This window comes from Tribolium castaneum, chromosome 3 (genome assembly GCF_031307605.1).
Source record: "Tribolium castaneum strain GA2 chromosome 3, icTriCast1.1, whole genome shotgun sequence".
Taxonomy (NCBI): Eukaryota; Metazoa; Arthropoda; class Insecta; order Coleoptera; family Tenebrionidae; genus Tribolium; species Tribolium castaneum.
The window spans coordinates 15,202,586-15,223,338 of record NC_087396.1 but is presented as its reverse complement, the minus strand read 5'-3'; the positions used below and the strand labels follow the sequence as shown (position 1 = coordinate 15,223,338).

Genomic DNA, 20,753 nt, shown 5'->3' with positions numbered 1-20,753 from the left:
GGACTTATTTAAAGCAATTTAGCCATCAGTAGATTGGTTTATGAGTGTAAATTGTGGTAATGCGGGAGATTAAAAAACAATCAGTTTGAATTTGTCTTTATTTGTTTTATAATTTTCAATATAATAATCTAGTAAATTTTCAATAATCTACTTCAAGTATACTATTGTGTGAACAACCACCGAATGATAGATGCAAGAACGTCTTTAAGATATTTACAATAAATTTCCTCAAAACGGATGATAGGAGGTATCACATGATCGACGAAATTAAGGCGTGTTAACAACAAAACAATCTCTTCTAAAAGAACTCATTCAAAAAACTTGTCTTTTATATACAAACAATATTGAACAGCGTCTCACATTTTTTGAGCTTTCAAAGTTGGCAACAATGGTAAAGTTTTCCTCGCTGTACAATAACAAATTTCTACCAACTGAAACCTACTAATCTCACTATTTTAGTATCTATCGAGACTATCAGATTGTTTGGGTCAAGCCATATGTACAATGGTCTATTTTGACTAGCAGATTGTTCAAGAGTTATTAGAGCGAAATGGTTATTGCTAGATCGTGCGTAAGTCACACCGTGCACTTTTGGAAAAATAGAACAGTTATTGGACCCATATCTGTACAGCTACCTACGAATCAAATATTTACAAGATGAGTACATGATAAAAGTCACCAGTGTTCAGAATTGAGTACGCCATCGTTAAAAATTGACTTATTTTTGTACAAAACGATAAAAGAACGGGAACTAAAATGACGAGAAGGTCAGAGTTAAGGCTTATGGCTCGAAATAGACCCTCTGAACACTATCCTTACCAGCTAAAATATCATGGAAACTTGAATGATTATTGGAGGTTGTCTATCTAGGATTTGGTCATTTTAAAATCTACTATCCACAAGTTATCATTGACTATATTCATTAAAATGCAGGGACGTGGAACCTTGAAGACGAGTCGACTTAAGATATGTCATGTTCTTCGCCAATTAATACTGATTGTAGCTACGCAGAACAGCGCAAGGTGTCCCTTATTGTTCTGTTTTCTAGGGGTTTAAGGGCGTTCCTTCTGATTTCCTGAGTTCCACTCTTATTGCAATTGCAAGTCTACTAACATCGAGAACATCAAAATTTGGCACTTTCATCACTAACATCCCGTCGGAATCAAATTGGATGTTGTATATAAAGCGATAGGGACATCCTCAGTTTGGCATCACTTAGTTGAGGAAATCGTTAAAAGTGTACTACTCGACATCATTCCTTAATCCCGCTTTGAATTCTGGAGGAACTTGTTTCTGGAAGCAGTCGTCGAAAAATTGGCCCATGCTCTTGTACAAGTGTTTTTTCACTCCGCCCAACCCGTGGCTTTCGTCCGGGTAAATCTGAAATTAGAAAATCGAACGCGTCCAAGCACACTGTAGCACTACCTGCTGTCGGAAAAGCGTTCCAGCCTCTGAGAGGGATTTCACCAAAGCCATAGATTGCTGAAGGTGGACATTGTCGTCGGCCGAGCCGTGCACTAGATAAAACATTTTATCCTTGAGCAGATGCGCTTTTTTGCTAACGTCGGCCTCGTCGTATCCTTTGTAGTTGTCCGTCACGTTAGGCAGGCCCATGTAGCGCTCCGTATAGGCGGAGTCTGAAACCGTTCGAAAAGAAAACACCGAAATGAAATGAAATTCACGCATCGCAGACTGAAACGGCCATAACAAAACAAAATAAAATATAAATAAGGATAATGGACGATATTTTTATTCCGGTCGGGCTGAAAGGACGTCAGCTGACAACCATGATAGTTGAATAAGAAGTAAATTTAACTTTATCTCCTCTTTCTTTCCTCCGATGTCTGAAATTGAATAGCAATGTGCTATTCACTATTTAATGCAATATCCCTCGATAAGCCAAATTTGAACAATAATAGCTGTAATAATCATATTAAAAAATAATAGAATAGAATAGTTTCAGTTTATGTAGTGTTTTATTTACAATTTTAAATCATAGAATGCAAAAAAATCTACTTTTGTCTCGAAAATATTACTACACCAAAAAATACAATTTGTAAAAATAAGCCCCGAACAGATTTATTTGGACATTGTATCGCGGCAGTAAATCGAAACGATTACATCAAGAAATGTCATAAAACCGGGAATTTAGATTTGAAGCTGCTGAATAGCCGAACGCCAATAACTATTGAAGCGTAGAGACGTGAACTACAAACATGCAAACTTTAAACTTTGTAAACTTAATAAAGAAACAAAATATCGGAATACAAGTGGCGGCAAAGTTGCTTAGCTTTTAACTAAAGCCGGTCGATATAATGGATTAATTACTATATTTTTCTTAGAACTGTAACCATTTATTACGGGCACTAGTTTCAATATTTCTTAATAATATTAATAACCTAAGTTTTGTTTTCAATTTTTGACTTAATTGAAGTGTTTAAGCCATTAAAAGCTTACCGTAGAGCTTCCAATTGGTAACCGGAGCCACGGCGATGGCACATCGAAAAACACTTTTGGGACTTGCCAGCGCTAATGCGGCGACGAACCCACCATAACTCCATCCCCAAACGGCCACCCTCCGTTTATCGATGAAGTGGAGTGTGTCTCGCAAGTATCTGGAATACAAATTTATTTTTTCTTCAAGGTAAATTAAGCAGGGTTTTATCGGCTGCTCCAAGTTTAATCTACTTGTTTTGTCTTGTACGGCAGTGATGTGCTCAACGAACATTATCCGCGTAAAAAAGGGTGGATAAGAGGATCTAGAAACATAGCTATGTCTCGGTTCAGAGCGAAATTACTGGGATAGGTCGGAATTAAACCGAGGCTTTTTGCCCCATTTACCACAGACGATGCAGCATCCCATCGTTTGCCAAGTAGATGCGTACACAAGGAAAGCCAATAGAGACTATGATCGGCGATTGATAAGATAAATAAAAGAGCGCATTTGGGCGAATGCCAGCACTTGGATAATTCGTCTGAGTAAAATTTACGATGCAAGAAATTTATTCGCCCCGAATTTCAAGTCTTGACCAAAAAAATTGTTTGTTTGGGTTTAGCAAATTATATCTGAAATATCGTGCAAAATCTGCCGAAATTTCCTTCGCTCGTGTAAGTTACAGCGCTTGACTAACCCAATTCCGCAATTTAGAACAATCGACTCGACGTTCCGGACGTCCATTCCGTAAATTTATGCATTATCGAGCTGAACTGAACTTACTCTGTAACTTCTAGCTGATCAGCCACTTCGACCGACCCCAATTTGTAATAAACTTTGTGCAGAAGTTGGTGGCCTTGACCTCCAGACCCTCGTCCGTCGATCTGTGCAATAATAAAGTCCTTGTTTCCTGTCAAATACGTGTTCCAATCGACTCGCCACCTTTCCGTCACCAGCTGACTACCAGGACCGCCGTACACTTGGACGACGAGCGGATACCTCAAGAAACAACAAAATCAGCAATTTTTGACCTGACACAAATATTTAGTCACCTGGTAATCTCATCTTCCCGCAAGCCGGGCGGTAAGTGCAGCCTTACATGCGCTTGGTACCCCCCGGAAATCTGGACCGGGAAGGTCTTGATTTGTGGCATGGCCATCTTGGCCACCATCTCCCTCAACTTGGTATTGTTCTGCAGATTGACGATAAGTTTCGGCTTGGGCATCGCCGTCTTGTACAAAACACTGTAGGGAATCCCCGGACCAAGGCACTCCAAGACGTAGTATTTCGAGTTAGGGCTAAATATAGCGTTGTGGTAGAGGCATGAAGGTTCAGTTGGTGTTACTTTTGGTTTCTTTTTGCGCCGCTTGGGCGCCGGTGTTGTGATCACATCGCTTTCCTCGTCTTCATCCCAGTATTTGGTTTTGAGGAGGTAGATATCTTCGTCCATGAAGAAGTAAGGAGGAGTGGTAGGGGCAGGCTCCGGGACGCAGGTTAGACACACCGGAGGAGGCAGCGTCGCTCCGGTCCGTGGCGGGACTGAAGTCACTCGGTAGAGGTGCTGCTGGCCCGGCTTACTCTCGGGTATTCCCAAGAAGTAACTGTTTGGAGGGAGAAAATGTATTATAAATCGCGCGGAGGCGGACTTGTTGAGTTTCGGAGCGCATAAATATTTCATGCATGTAGCGGTGTTCAGTTTTTGGGTCAACATTAGGGCGAATTGAATTTACCTAAGTAATCGCACGAAATATGGAGGTACGCTTAATTTAATTATGTTTGTCGAAGGGAGGTTTAATAAAAAGACGGCTTTTCAACCCTCTTCTGCATACAGAGACTGCCATTCACCTCCCTCTAATCTAGTAAAAACGTAAGAACTTCAGGACATTACCTTTAAACTTAAATCAAAAAATGATAATTAATACTGGTCTGTAATATATCACATTCTTCCACTCCGCAGCTCATGTGCACGGCGGAAGCTGGAGCCCTAAATCTCGCGTCGTGGCTCACAACTGCAGCGAAAATAAATAAATTTCAGAGCCACTTTTGCCCAAACCGAAGCTTTGGCTTCATCCAGTCTTTGCATACAAACAGCATATTAAATTACACTCTGCCTCAGTTTTTCAAATCGTGATATTCAAGCCACGTGCTCCCTACAGCCCAAAATGTCAAATTCCGACTTACATGACATCGTTCGAATGGTCCCAAGTAAGAATACGTGTCACCTCGTACTTCCCATGTGTGAGAGGAATAATTCGCCTCTTCGGGATATTGACGGAGACGGCGTGACGGAAATAACCGGCGGGTCCGTCTCTGACGGGTGCCACCGTGATGTAATTGCTGCTGTCGGTGCCGAAGACGGGGCTGTCGCCCATGTCCACCCAGCCGTGACCGTCGCTGGTGATCCTTTGGGTCTAGAGAGGAAATATTGATAAATAACGGCTGGCGGAAATTTATGTTCGGAAGAACTGCTGAATCTCATGTTCGAAAGTTGGTAATGTGCCGCCAAGTTTTGCTGAGTCTTTATTTAATTGCTTGCCCTTTCATCCGGAAAAGTTTGGGGTTTATGACGAAGTTGTTTCTTGTTTGAGGATTATTGATTGCGAAAAACTGAGGTTTTTTAACCAAACTTTGAGAGAGTTTCGCCATCGACAAAGTTTGCTAATGAACAGCTCTGGGGATGAGCACTTTTGAATCACAACTAAATGTGTTTTACCACCAAATACGCGAGGATAAAATCTTTTGCTACTTTCGCCAAGTTTAAAACAATCCATAATTATCATGTTTAATAAAAATAATGATGACTTGAAATACACGTAATTTTTTTCTGACGGAAGCTAAGAGGGAAGGGAAGAAAACTTTTTCATTTTAGCACCACTTGGGTCAGAGATTATGTCGGAGATGCTAACTTCGGTTTATTCACAATTTAATGATTCATTCAGTTTGAGGGAACATTTGCCCTACCTTATCATACTATTTTTACCTTATTATGATGCAGATACTAAAACAACCTCATAAAAATGTCATAAATTCAGTTTTACTGCCCGTAAATTTCTTATTATTGAAGGATGACTGTTGATAATTCTTCTCGGATCGTATCGAAATGATTTACCTATAAGTCTATAATAATAAAACCGGGATAGCTGGAGTGGACATAAAAAATCAGATTGGAGATTTTATTCAGCCATCGTCATCACTTTTTTTTCACCAAGGTGCTTACCTCTCGGCAATCCCATTTAGGACTGGTGCATATTGTGATCAGGGATAAGTTCTGCGGCCTGTTTAACCAAACCACTGAAATCTCCGTCAAACTGATCCAAGAAACTGAAGTGAAGTAATATTCCCTGAAACCGCAAACAATTTCAGCGCGAACAACATCAAACTAATCGTAAACGAAGCGTCTGACTTCCCGTGATAAAGACTACAATATTTGTTGTTGCTGCGGAATAAATTAACGCTTACTGGAGTCGCATCTGGATCGATTTACGCCAGATAAAATTTGCAATTTCTATGCTAAGAAACGGAGCGAATATCCTAAAGAGGGTATTATAGACAGAGTTCCCGGCAAGTTTTAATTTATTTCTATTAAATAATTAATTGGATCGCAAACAACCCCCCGAAACCCTTTAGAGTAAAGTCCTGGAAATGCAATAAGGTCTTCTTAGACTTACACATTGGCCAGTGCAACTGGTGGGATCACGGTTTTTATCTTGATATTCGACGTGTCGGCTAAGTCGGCTATGGTCAGGGTTACCTTGGGGTTTCTGGTTCCAGGTTTGGGATACCGGAGCGACCGGATATCGGGATAAAGCCGGCCTTCGTTCGCCGATCCATACCACGGGAATCTCAACTCCTCCACCAAACTGTCGTTGAAAGACGCGAAAACTAACAAAAGGCCGTCGCTAGACATCCACAAAGCGCTGTTGCTGCCCAGGATCTCTTCTGCAAGACGATGGGTTACTCCGGTTACTTAAGACGGCGTATCTACCTTCGTAGAGCCAGTCCGGAACTCCGTGACTCACCACGCCCGGAACCGCGCTGTTGGTTATCCTATAGCCAGTGTGCGAAGTGGGACTCTTCCTGTAGTAAATATCGTAATCCTGCACCATTATGAGGCCGCGGCCTCGGGGCGCCCATTCGGCTAAGAGCAGGTAGGGGTGCTCTTCCGTTTCCGGCATCGGACGCAAAGGGAAATCGTTACTGTAAATAATTTGATAGGAAGGCAAATTATACTTTCTGATAGCGCCTATCTGACGCGCCGGTCGCCACTTCAGACGTAATTTGTATAGGCTGAAAGGCTCGCCAAGTACCTAATTATTATTACGCGCTTAAATAATTCAGAGAAAAAGCGAAGAAAGCTCATCTTGACTTGACTAAACAAATACGAACTCCTACAATAAAATATCTGCTTTGTGAGTTATTTTTATTTTGTGTGTGTTTTGAGCGACGTTATCACGAATCGGTGACCTAATTAAATTGAATGGGTGAACCACCTACCCTGTCTGAATGTCGTAGATTGTGTACTGCGCCAAGTAGGAGTGCCTGAACAACTTCTGCACGTTCTGTGCCAGAAGCAGATAGCGCTGGTCCGCACTGAGCTGAAATCTGGCTGGATTCAACCGCAACTGTAAAAAGGGCAATACAGAACGCCTCAACTGCCGTAATAATTACTTACGAAGGTTTGGTTGGACATCAAAGTGCGAACAGACAGGTTGGACGCGTGCATAATGCTGATGCCGCCCCATTGGTCCTTGTAGACTAGTTCTTCGCCTGAAACATTCCCAGCTGGAAAAACGTACGGATTTTCCGGGGGGAGACCGGAAAGTAATTGCTTAAACGACGGAGGGATTTCGCATCGTAAATAATTTATGTTTAACCCTTCCCAGATGAGAAGTCTTTTCCCCACAGGGATTTGTTTTGTAGAGGATTATTCTTCACTTGATGATTTTAATTTTTGGGGCAAGAGATTCGAAATGTGTCTATTTGAATAAGCGATCGGGAGGTTGCGTGGCGATACGTTCCAGAAAGAGCACAATAAATTCCATTTTTACAAGAAATTCAATTTTCTTTCTACCCCGCCGTTACGTCCTCGAATAGGCATTGTAGTAATTCAATCCTAACAGAACGTATCCATTGAGACGTAACAGAATCAACTCACGAAACGATTCGTCAAATTAATATAAACGAGAAAAATCCGAATCTCCATACGGAGAATTATTAAAAGCAACAGAGCTTTAATTTACTGCATGGAAGGGCACCGAAAGTCGAATATTGCGTAAAAGGTCGACGAAATAGATTATTGGCCATTAAAAGAGGTGGTTAAATATTAATTGTGGGATCGATCGGGTCGCGTGTGAACGGGGGAAGTGTGTTTTCAGAGATCATTTCAAATTCTTTCAGAAGATAAATTTTTGCCATTAGCGAAATTATTAGTTTGTGAGAGAAGATAAATCGATGGCTTTAAAACGAAAGAGGATTTAACTTGGATATGATAAACCCGATTTATGTTTTTTATGCCAAACCAGTCATGTGTGAACATCTCTTTTATTCTCTTATTTTGCTCCAATTACTGGAACACGCTAACTAATTCAACAACACCAAAACACTAATGTCGTATTTTACACCATTTTCTGTTTGTAGCAAGTGAATTACAGTTAGCTTAGCTACATTAACGCTACGCTCCAATTGGATAATTACATCTCGCTTTACCCAATCACCTGGCAAACTTATCCTGACACAAAATAAAAATTTCACAAGCTGCACAAGTTTGACTCCACTTCGCATTTTCATCAAGTGCCATATGTGCAATGAGACAAAAGGAGCTTGCATGTATATTAGATTTAACGAGATTAATGTCACCGTTTTCGAGGTGACGAGAGTCTCAAGCTTGAAAACGGTTCCTTTCAGATCGTTTCAGCCAATTCGCTTAACTCGGAAAGTTCCAATTTTGAAATCACTTTAGTCTCGGTTGCAATTTTCTTCTAGCAGCACTGAGCGTTCTTACTACTTGCTGCAGATGGAAACAGCGAATCAGTTCGTACAAAACATGTTTGTGCATAAAATTGCTTAATTCGCGGTTGCGTTAGTCAATAAAACCGACCATAAAGCGGAAATCCCACAAAACACCAAAAACATAAATGTTGTTGAATCCATTGCATACACAAACGCAATGCTGAACGAATCAATATTTTGATTATGCGGGTATAAAACACCACACACAAATATTAAAAAAATAAATTTTTATGAAGTGACATGCGTGTAAACTCGCAAAACTAGGGTTTCTGCTTTACAATAGCTTTCGCGTTTCATCAAAAAGCGTAGAGGGGTCAAAAGATAAAATACACTCTTATGACATATCCCAAAAAGAAAAATGCTCCAAATATATTATTCTGCAGAGTGAAGTTATTTGTCATTGTGTTTTATGCCCGCGTATATAAATGACCGTGGATTTGCCCTATCCTGCAAGAACGGAGCTGAGTTGTTGATTTTTCGGTAATACTACGTCCGAGTAAACAAAAATTGGAAATCCTTTTATCAAAACTTCGTTTTATACGGAGAAACACCCTGGAAACTTTCTGTACAAAGATGGGGAAACAGCGACTGTCGCACAATTGCTTTTTGTGAAATTTTGCGGCAATATTGAATCCGCAATTTCAAAATTAAACAATGCGGCATTCTTTGCTACCTTAACAGCTTAAGCGTAAATCTTAGCAGCGCGCCTATAATAGGTGTCTAATTTATTTGTTACGAAATTACGAAATGGGGCGCGTCACTGCGATATTCAATAATTCCACTTGGGGATGTTAGAGAGTTTAGAATGTAATTTGTTAGCAGAGCTGAAGGCACTCTAGAGAGCTTACAAAATCAATGTCATGGGTGTTTAAGATTGCAACTAGGGGGCATTTATTTGAACAAGTCTTTACAAGGCTCAAAACACAGTCTTGTAGATAAAATACGTTTACGTTTGTAGAAATTTATTTTTGAAATATGTGCTGCGTACACTCTTAACTTAGTTGACCCAAAGGTCGTAAGTTTGCGTAGACGTTTGATCACTTAAAAACATTCAAAACACATTATTGACACATGTTCAGTAAAATATGTAAAGTGAATACTCGTGAATTTATTATTTATGTTTCGTTTCATCTATAAAACTTCTGTGTAAAATTATTGGAAATCCATCTATAGATTCGCTTGTTGCACCCCCAATCAGCGTCCTTCAAACCCCCGCGCTCGTTTAATCTGCCTCGACCTCCCGGACGATTTATTCCCGAATATCTTTCGGAAGCACAGCCATAAATAATGCATGTGGATATCGTTTGCAGGAAAACCTCCTCCGTCATTCGCGAGCCATCGATTTCTTTCTCCACTGACCTGAAATCCACGTGCCGTTAAACCTCAACGGCTGGAAGTCGTGGCTGAGGATGTCCTGTAGCTTAAATCTGGCTCCTTTAATTCGGGGACCTTCGTCTGGGGGAGTTAGGAGGACTACAGATGTCACAATCAAGGCCAGAACTACCACGATGACGAGGAGCGCTATGAGGATTCCGCGCCAATTCCTTTGGTTCGTGTTGCTGGACACGAGCTCCTGAAACAAGGAAGGACTCTAGATACCGGGCTAAAGGCGCTTTCCAGAAACAGAGCTTCACATTTTTATAGTGGATAGGCAGGATTTTGAGCCCGTTTTATCATAAGAAATAATGCCCTTAACTATCTTCGTCCACATTCGGTGAATTTATTGTTATTTTTATCAAGATAATTGAGTTTCTAAATTAAAAACTTACATAAACATGGTGCCAGACTCAATAACATGATGACCTTTTGGCCAATTTTTGGCGAACTCTTCAAAGGAAAAATATCTTGGTCAGAAAACCAAAAAATCATATTTTCAACCATGTAGTAAATTTGAAGCTCGGTTTAACGTGCATAAACCCTCAAAAAATGTAAACAAATTACCTATTTATTATAAATTTTTTGTTCATTTTTAACGAAATAGCACTAAACAACTAAAACTGAATAATTTAGAGTGTAAATATTATTTGAAAATTTAAAAATAATTACAAATTTCAGGTAACTGATGTATTTATATAAGTTTTTATATAAAAAAAAATAAAAGAATGGTTTGCCGTGACCAGGATTCGAACCTGGGTTACTACGGCCACAACGTAGGGTCCTAACCACTAGACGATCACGGCTTGATACAATTTCTTTACTTTCTTAGAGGCAGTCTTTAATTTCTTTCGGTTGGCTGAAATTTAAATATTCATGAAATAGCGTGCAGTTTTTTGCAGCTAATTTAATCCGCTGTAAAGTTTGCGCCTACAAAAAACCGTACCAATTTACTGGTTCTACTTTTCTATTTTTATTGCTTGGTGGTTTTTGCTTTAGATCAATTAGTGAAAGCGGTTCTGTTGCCTGCAGTCATTTGTTTGTATTGATCGTTGCAGTGTTACAAGTTCGGTTTAATGCTTAAGCGATCCGGAAATAGATAAATTGATCTCATTAACTGTTTTTCTAAATAATGGAAAACAAAATTGTATGTTACTGGCAAATACCCTACTAATTGGAATACCTACTATACTATTCCTCTATTTTTCATAAACATGTTTACTATGAAAGCTTCAAAAAAGTTTTTAGAAAATTCTTTGTAAAGATCTAATTTCATTGATATTTTTTTATTTGTGAAGAATTTTTTATTGACCACCCATCTATTATGCACTCAGTGTTCTGTGAAAAATCTGAATCAGTTTATGAGAAATACAATGGATCAAGAGTTAAAAATTTAGTAGTTTAATTCATTTCGCTTTCGGTAATTGAATAGTGAAAGTCCGGGTAAGTGCCAAATGGCACGTGCTTTATAACATTACACGGCACCAGTTGTTCCCCCGTTTGAAATGTCACAAGCTTGTTCTATCGTTTTAAAATTACATTTCCGTCGCATTGTGTGGCATTTTTCTCCAAATCCTCACAAATTGCATTCATTCCCGAGCCATAAAACAAACACCAGAAAGGTCGGCAGTACCTTAATTAATTTCTGCCATAATTACCATTTCCAGTGGAGTAGTAATTACGTGCCACGACATCGTGAGCTTTGTAGCTGCTTTTCCAACATGAAAGCTGCGGCGTCGACAAGAATTCCAATCGTTTCGCTGTAATTACATTTAGTGCATTTTCCTCGTTTTTTCCTCCCGTTTTTCTTTTGGAAATTCTCATCTCGCAGACACACTTTTTATGTGAGAGACAGCAACACACATATACATATTTTATCAGAAACGAGCATCGAACTAAGAAACTTTGCGAGGAGGCGGAAACGGAAGTGGGAAGCTCTCAGATAACCAAACTTAACTTGAATTCTTCAACACTTCTTGTGAAATATTTGGTGCAATTATAATTATTTTTGGGAGTTTGCTGCGAGTGGTGATTTTTCGTCGGAGTTTTGTGTTTTTTGAGGATATAAAAGGTTTTGTTTCGTTCAGTCATCTTGAGACAGCTATTGTTAGCCGAGTCAGATAAAAGAGAGTTTGATAATAATTTCAGATGAAAAACTACACATTTTCATGATACTTCAGAGAGGCTACCTACTATCTCGCGTTACTTAACTCGGAGCGAAATTTCCATCCTCAATGTTTTTTTTAATCAGAAAAATAAGGGAATCGATACTTGACTCATCTAATATTAACTCTGCCATTAATCAGTCTCGTGTCACTGTCAGGCGTGAATTTTAACCTAATTAGGTGAGTAGCGAACGTCACTTCCAGAAACCTCTTTAAAAACAAACAACAATTTCGCACACGCACGGAGAAAATTGATTTTGACTCGTCGTCGGCTTTCCCAATTGGAATGTTTGTTTTATGGGTTTCGATTGACGCCTCGGTGTTATTTTCAGGTCTTTGAAACGACGCAGCTTTTTACACGGTTGTCTTTATCAAGCGAATGTAAAAAGCTCGCCTCGCGCCTAATCCCATTATTCCGCCATTTCACTTGCCTTTACTGCAAATATTTGTAAAAAATATGACGAAACATCGCAAATTTATTAGCAGGAATCTGGCCAAGAATTTGTCAAATGTCGCTTCGGACTGGACTGCCATTAATCAGTTTCGTTTATTCCAACTTGACCCATTTGTCGCAGCTTTCCTAATAAATTGGGAGGATTTTTCACTCCACAAAAGAAAATCTCTATGCCGTGACCAGGATTCGAACCTGGGTTACTACGGCCACAACGTAGGGTCCTAACCACTAGACGATCACGGCTAGCTGAGATCTTGATGGAAGTCAATTTGAACGGCTCAGGCAAGGTGAAACGCTTTCTCCTTGCTCCAGTTTTAAAGCTACCGAAGCAAAAGATTGTAATTAATGTCCAACTTGAATCCGAATCGATTGGAACGCAACCTGCAGCCGCCACGCTTTAAACTCCTTTTCTAGATCTTTCAAACACTTTTGTAAATGCAGATGACTCTTTTTGTCTTTTGACTAAAAGCAAACAATTAAGTACGTGACTATTAATTACCATATTAATAAATTTTGGGTTTGGGGCATATTTTACGAGAGCGCAAATAGTCTAAGCGTGCTTATGCACAGTCATAAATTTCCGTGATTAATACTCTCGAGTTGAAAATTGCATATATGCAAATTGGTTCAGCACTACACAAGCTGACAAATTGGGTGACGACATAATTTCTCCAACTCCGAGCAACAATAGAGAATCTTCATGCATTTTGCTCCAAGAGGAGTCAATGCTTCATGAGAGACTAAATAAAGAACGAAGTTTTTCCACAATGAAGACAGCAAGTCACCTTATCCCTCGGTATCCGTTTGAGACAGAATATAAAATTTTATCGCGACAAGAAACTTCTCGTTGCCCTCTTTGTAGCCCCATTTTAAAATAAAATTTCCTAGTATCATCGCAACTGTCAAAGTACGTTAGTGTAGGGCCTTCTAGAATCTCATTTAACAAATTGAATGTAGATGGAAATCTTGTATTTCCGTTCCTGTTTTTAATTATTTCGCATTTCTGTTTGAATGGGGCATTGTGTTCAGGGTGGCAAGTAATCAATATTCAGTCAACCGAGGTTTATGTAAAAATAAAAGACAGATAATTGGTTAGTTTCCACTAGCATTGCCTCGATTCCCATGTACATTTTTTAATTCAAATCCTAATAATCAGCAGAAATATGGAGGAAGATTAATTAAAAGGGAATAAATTAATTTTGGAAGATGCTGCTTTAATGTAACGTCTTAATCCGGCCTTTGACACTTAAATTAGCGCAACTCGGGCATGAGCAATCGCGTTAGTGCACAAACCAGCTCAGACCCTTAAATTAAATCAATTCTTTTAGAAAATGCGCACCCTCTTATTACTACGAGCAGATATTGTGCTAATAATATTCCGGCCGACTTCGGAGTTTTGTCAAATTGGAAAAAGATTGATATTCAACTCGGACTTCTCGTTTTAATGCCTTTTAGAACTACAAATAGGCAAATTATGTAAAAATGGAAATAAAAAAACATATAAAGATGCTAATGGACAGATCTGAAAGTTGGAAGCGAGGAAGAAAATCTCGTGCAACTTTTATTGTTTTACTTTCTCTGCAGCTGCAAATGTTTAATAATGGCTTAAAGTTTTACTTATTTTCCTCCGAGGCGGGAGCAAGTACCCGTTTAATGTTCTCGTAATAATTACACCAAAAGTTGCAAATTGATTTTTGTTTACATGTCATCGCTCTGATTTATTAGCTCGAAAAAGACCTTTGGCGTGTTGTGACTGCAATTCTTGCTTTAGTTTGGCTTCCTGGAAACATGAGCCGTCCGTTAAAAGCTGGCGGTATTCCTGATGGTTGATATTTTTTCCACGATTTGGTGTTTTATTTCTTTTAAATGCTCAGTTTATGGGTCATTACGAATTCCAAAAGGCAACTTATCCTCTTGCTGTTTTTCCTGAAAGTATTCAAATCCCGCTCCGGCCGACTGTTTCATGCAAATGAGCCTCTGAAGCTTTTCAGCAGTTATCGCAGTTTCTGGTCGAAAAGAACGAGCAACACGTCTGTTACCGGAGGGTCTCGTCACGAAAAGATAACCAGTTTAAAGGTTGATTCTGTATATTGTGAAAGCGCTCGAGAGCTTTGTCAATGTCAAGACACGCGATCGGGTTACATGGAGCTTTAAGCGCTCTGCTTGATTTATTTGCTTGTTGAAAAGGTCGACGAACATTAAGGAGAAATATTGGATTGTTGATAGGCATAACTTAAATCCGGAAAAATGTCATTGGCCTGAAAGATTTGCACCGGGAATGGCAACAGTTGACCGATAAAATCCCAAGTTGTCTTAAACGATTTACAATCAATTGGTGGACGAGCTTTGGGAATACTTCATAGAGATATATAAAAGCGATACGATGGCTAACGGAAGCTTCCGCACAGTTTACTTTCGATCGGAGATAAAGTTAATTCAGGCACGGCTTTAATCAGGATGGGAGGAGGCTCTCGAGAAATATGTCGTCAATCAGGATTCCGATGCTTTGTTCATCGGAAATGCGAGACCCGAATGGAATATCTTAACAGAAAACTTGGTTTTTCCTCTCTTTTCTAAGTGTGTTCATGATTTTTGAAAAACACAATAACCGGATTTAAACTTTAATTACAATGTGTAGGTTTAGAAGAAGTAAGTAACCAGTGCAGAATGTTTAAACTTTAAGTAATCTCACAATCTGTACTGCATTTCAGGAATTTCTCTAATTAAGTGCCAAAACTGTTAAAACGTAACATTTTACTGTTTCCAACGAATTCTTGCTTTTAGAATACCGAAAAAATGTGTTCCTCGTAAATTTAGTAAAGCGCGAGATGCACTTATTTTTTATTGGCGCACCAAATCCCCCTTTTGTAGCTTTGTTCGGGCCAAGCTCATAAACAAGCCAGAGTAACTCAAATGTTTATATTAGATTTAAAAAGATTAATGTCAGTGCTTTCGAGGTGCCAGCTCGCGAGAGATTTCAGCTTGATTCGGTCCTTTTCATTGTGAGGGTGCTTCCAAGTATTAAAAAACAATAAGTATTTTTACACAAACGCTGTCGCACCCACAATTAGGCATGTTATCTAAGGGGAAATCGACTGAAATTTCAGCACACACTAGCTGAATATTAACCCTTGGATCATAGTGGGGAAATTCGGCGAAAACATTGAGACTCAAGCCCATTCTGTTTTCAGAGAAACCGCTTCCCAGCCTTTTATGTTTTCAGCAGATGGTGTCTGCCGTAAAATATACCATTTACTGCTAGGATTGCAGGTCAGCAGCGTTGACATCCGTATCCGGATATTTGACGACATGAGCCGATATTAAATTACCCCATTCATCTCTGAACGGGCTTTGTTCTTTTTTAAAAATGTTTACTCTAATAAAGAGCGCTTTCCTGAAGAGTAGCACTTTATACAAAGACAAGGTTGCAGAAAATTATTGCAAAAATGAGTCAGGAATGTTGAACTACTCGAAGATTTTTTATTCACAATTTTTAAGCAATTTTGTAAAAATGTCGCAATTCTTATTTTCATTTTTCCATGTTTGTGTGCTAAATGAAACAACAAAAGCATGGCTTTCAGACTTATTAGCTGTGTGCCGCAAACATAAGCAAATCATCATGCTAAGATTTTATATCCCGCCAGATTAAATTACAAATGAAAAGACTCCAAAAGAAAAAGATGTAAAATTTTATTAGGAAAATTCGACACAGTCATTGTGATGTGGTATTAATACAAATGTTAATTGCTTCAGAATGCAAAGGTGTTACTTTTTTGACGTCAACTCTATCAAGAGTGTGAATAAACCATGTAAAATGAAAAAAATAGTAAATTGACCTTTTGATGAATAAAATTGTAATTAGTTTATTTTTAGGTAGGTAATTTAATTTCAATCGTTAGAAACCCACACGTTATGCTTTCCTCATAATGTATTACTCCTATGCTCGTACAAATTTAATTTTTAATTAGAAATATCTTTAATTGTAGTAATATCGGTAATAACTAATAATGTATACATGGGAATTAATTCATTTAAAAGGAAATTCGAAACAACGTGAGTAATGGTTGTCACAACGTTTTAAGAATTGTTAGAAAATCTGCTGGTTTTACGATAGCAGTTTTCGCGCTTTTATCTAATTAAACTAAACTCATAAAAGTGACTGTAAAATTAACTGTTCGGGTAGATAAGACAATAACAACAGATTTGATCTATCAACTAATACGGAACAATGATGCCGTAGGTATGCGAGAGCAAATGTTTACCACAAACAAAATCTGTGTTTACTTGTTGGAGTATAAACGTTGATTTACTTTGAATTTACAATTATTTTTATATTCTTTATTCTGAGGCGTGGAATCTACTTTTTAAAACATTTCGTCAACAACTGCTGCCATGTACATACGTGTATTAATTTTACCACGTAATAAAACTCATGAAATATAAAAACTTTTCTATACAGCGTTTTGCAAAATTTTTATTTATAATTTTTACTGTTTTTCTCCTTTCTTTTGTATAGACGGACAGTTTTTAATAGTTAGTTTGTATTCATAGCAACAATATTCATTGTTCATAGGCCGGTACATGTTTCGGTATGTTATCTTTTCCAAATTCAAAGTAGATTTGTGAATTTTTTATTGAAAAATTACAAATAGAATAGATGATTTATTTGTTGAGCTGTGTTAAGACAGGTATAGCTGATACACTCTGTATCTGAATATATGGTCTAGACTTGACTTTAGTTTTCTTACTTACTCATAGGTTGAGAAATTATTAAAAAAATATATTAGTTGTAAGTTACATTTTAAAATAAATTTATCATCTTTATATTGATTTATCATTCATCCTATTCCCAAAGTCCTAATTTAACAGGAATGAAAAGATATCTAATTTGAGAAGTTAGAAAAAAATATTTGAGCATTGTTGTTTATAAGACAAACAAAACATTAATTCAGCTGTAACTTTTTGTTTAACATACCCACAATGTTGGTCAATTTTTTTTTTATTAACAACGTTTCCGAAATGTACGATATTAGTTATTTATACAACGAAAATTTTATTTTATTGAACATAGGCATTTCTATAGAACTATTTGTAATGCATTGACATAGACTTTTTAAAACTGAATATTATATGTTTAATAGCATTATGTACGTTATGTGATGTTCAGCGAAATAAAATCCTAACTGTATCATAATAATAAATATACTAATAAAAGTAATAAATAACTAGTCCATAAAATAAGCTTCTTCCCGACGAATACCTACTACAGGTGTGTTAATTTACAGTTGTATTAATTTAAAAAATTGAAATGTTTTCAGCCCAAATGGCTGTCAAGTAATAGGTATTCGCATCACTGACTTCTAAGCTACCACAACTCGTCTAACGCCTCGTTCTTGTGTTGGTTTACTCTTTCAACAAAACCTCACTTTCCGCAAGATTAGTTACCTAAACTAATTTGAAATTTAATTTAATGAAAAGTGTAGTAAAAAAGACCGAATAGATTATTCCACTAAAACGGTACTTTCCGAATGCAAATTGTTACTTTTATGTTATTCTTAATTTCAAGACAACCACTTTAGTTAAAAATTTACAAAAACTTACAGTTGCCTTAAATTTAGTGATGGTTCTCAAAACATCCTCTATTTAAACTTTTTTTTGACCTTAAGGAATTATAATTTGTTGCTCGTGGATCAATAACTTATCTAAGAATAATCTACCTAGAACTAGTCACAATTCCAAAATACTTGAGCCAAGCGTAGTTGAGCTGCTTTTAAATACCGACAGACATACAAAGTATATCTATTGTTTAGAAAAGACTTCAATTATGTATGTTTTAAGAACAGAAAATTTGTCAATGCAGCTTAATAATTTGCTATTGTAATTATCGCGAGATGAGTTTGACTCAAATTGTAGCTGATTATTTTTACTTTTGTGGTTGGTTTATTATACTCGTGTTTGAAAAAATGACGAATTTTTTTTCGTATCAACAATTAAAACAAAACAGATAATTAAAAATTTATTCTTTCAAATAATATTGCAATCGTGGATGTGGATATAAGCTTAAGTGCAGATTTACGGTTCTTTGCTTCCAAATTACCGAAAATACGTGTGGGAATAAAAAAGTTGCAAATTTTTTATTGTCCTCCTCTAACGACCACTCAAAAAACAAATAAAATGAACAATACACGCCTTGAACGACGTTCTATTCTTCCACCCCCAACAATAAATGATCGGCAATCCTCCCCGAGCTAAAACAGGTGTTATTTCCCTTATCCTTTCCACTTTCGCTTTCTTTCCTCGATTACTCGGAATTATAATTTGGACATAAGTATAATAATTCGGGGGTCCATTTAGCGACTTTGGTCGTTCCGCACCGCGCCAACCCGCAAGCTATCGATTGGGCTGAAAAGTAGGTGAATAAAACCAACTTGGTGGAAACCCCATTGGCATTTCCCATCACCCAAACAAAGGTTGACACTTTTGCAATCGATGGATGTGCACCTACCTCGTCGTCGAAGTCACCGTGATCTGCCATGTCTTGTGCACACCCACGAGGAGCACTCCTACACTACTAGCATAACTCAGGAGCAAGTCGGCGCCGTCTTCGCCGAGCTGGGGCTCATTTCATGCACGACTCGAACGCAGTTCTGAAAACAATTTCAATTCACATAAAAAATTGAAAATTTTCAGGCAACAAGTAAATTTCATGAATTTTTTTCCGACGGCTTTGATCCTTTATCACAAGCTTTCCTTATTTTCGTTAGAGAAAAGTCGGTTTTGTTGTCCCAAAACTTCATAAGTGCAAGCGATTTCCTCCGGAGTGGAGCGACTTACCTTCGGTCACACTGAAGTGGAGTTTTGAAGCAGGCGTCGCGACGCGTCTTTCTTTATCAACGACGCTGCCAGAACTGGATGGAGCCCGGGTAAGACAAGCGCGTGCGCATTTCCGCATTGTTTATTATTTCATTTCTTTCACATGTCTAATAAACCTGGCCGTGGAGGAAAGAAACCACCATGAATAGGCTCTTTGTGGTGCGAAACTGGGCCAGCCTTAATTATTTTAATGAGCTGGAGTCAAATTTCAGCGAAGCTTTTGCAAACTTTTGCTTTCTTCTATTCCGACAATTTTTGCCCCTCGAGACTGTTCTTGTTTCAAAGCACTTTCTAATTTAAGACTCGGCTCTAAATTGTAGTGCGTGTTTGAAACACGTTAATATTTTTGTAATTGGGTGGTTAGTGAGTTTCAAATCTACGTCCAAATTGAAAATTGACGGCTTTTTCGTGCGTGGAAATTTACTAAATTAAGCTGCATTATTAAAGGGGTTAAAGTGCGGATAATGACATATTTTCCTCTTTGTGCGGTGAATACAACATAATTACTAATTTGAATTGTGTCTTTGGGGTTAATGTGATGAGCCCTCATATATTGTTCATTTCATATTCGAAGTCTTTGTGCTTGAAGGCAGTGTGGGTAGGTACTTCAAACTTGACTGTAAGATAAAATCAGAAAAGGAAAACAAACGCAATGGTGGTAGTAGTTGAAAACTTCCCCGCAACTTCTGAATTATCTTTTCTTTCCTTTTATTATTTTTTATTGATCCATGCTCACGTTGTAATCCAAATTTTGGAAAAATTATAATGTTGTAAGCACATAATACTGTGGATAATCTGATCTGTTTTAACATCATTAGGTCCATAGAGATAGTTCAGAAAGCCCACTTGGAGTCCACAATTGGACGGATTGGGATTTGAAATGAGTCTAATGAATTAAATTAAATCTAATACGGGACATACTCCGTTTCAGTTTGTAATGAAAAGTTACCCAGTCTGCAATATTAATTCAATTAGCGCGAGGCCAATCAGAAAAAGTGCAACAAGAGCAAGCGCGCTGCAATAAAACGTTATTAAAACTTAAGATTGCCACTTTGTTTCGTATGTAATGGAGCAAAATGTTCCGCCATTAATGTAATGTCCCCAAATTTAACTTATTAATTCCAGACTATCAAAGCCAAGAGCCCGGAGTAATGCAACGAGGAGTGGATCACTTTAGTAATTAATTTACATAAACTTCCTGAAATGCGCGCTACAAGATGTTTGCGATTTTTGTCAAGTTGTTGAGGCGTCACTTTTAATGATTATCAGTGCGAAATCCACCCCGAAATGAATCCCCTCCACTGATTCTTATCACGTTTAATGTTTGTTACATCGCGCGTTTTAACGTCATGTCATAATCTGCACTTCAGCCCCAATTCCCATTCGCACCCTTATCATTAGAGGAATTTTTTCGGTTGATAAATTACGTGAGCTGTCACGTCGA

At 38.0% G+C, this 20,753-nt stretch overlaps 1 protein-coding gene and 2 non-coding genes across 4 annotated transcripts; all 3 read right to left on the bottom strand.

Moving 5' to 3' along the window:
- Window positions 1-80: 80 nt before the first annotated feature.
- Window positions 81-19,359, bottom strand: Dpp10 (Dipeptidyl peptidase 10). 2 transcript variants are annotated; one of them, XM_008197808.3, is made up of 14 exons: window positions 19,271-19,359; window positions 18,942-19,083; window positions 9,803-10,016; window positions 7,107-7,201; window positions 6,929-7,056; window positions 6,420-6,631; window positions 6,103-6,373; window positions 5,652-5,775; window positions 4,616-4,845; window positions 3,487-4,035; window positions 3,218-3,433; window positions 2,458-2,615; window positions 1,426-1,637; window positions 81-1,380 (listed from the first exon to the last, which is right to left on the bottom strand). In XM_008197808.3, the coding sequence occupies exons 2-14, from the start codon at window positions 18,969-18,971 to the stop codon at window positions 1,243-1,245; spliced, it is 2,577 nt and encodes an 858-aa protein (XP_008196030.1). In that variant the 5' UTR covers window positions 18,972-19,083; window positions 19,271-19,359; the 3' UTR covers window positions 81-1,242. The 2 variants fall into 2 exon arrangements, with proteins under 2 accessions (XP_008196030.1, XP_015837563.1); XM_015982077.2 differs by having other exon boundaries at window positions 9,803-10,013.
- Window positions 10,552-10,623, bottom strand: TRNAH-GUG (transfer RNA histidin (anticodon GUG)). The gene has a single exon. It is a non-coding gene; the product is annotated as a tRNA-His (tRNA).
- TRNAH-GUG (transfer RNA histidin (anticodon GUG)) lies at window positions 12,608-12,679 on the bottom strand. Its single transcript has one exon. It is a non-coding gene; the product is annotated as a tRNA-His (tRNA).
- Window positions 19,360-20,753: the final 1,394 nt, after the last annotated feature.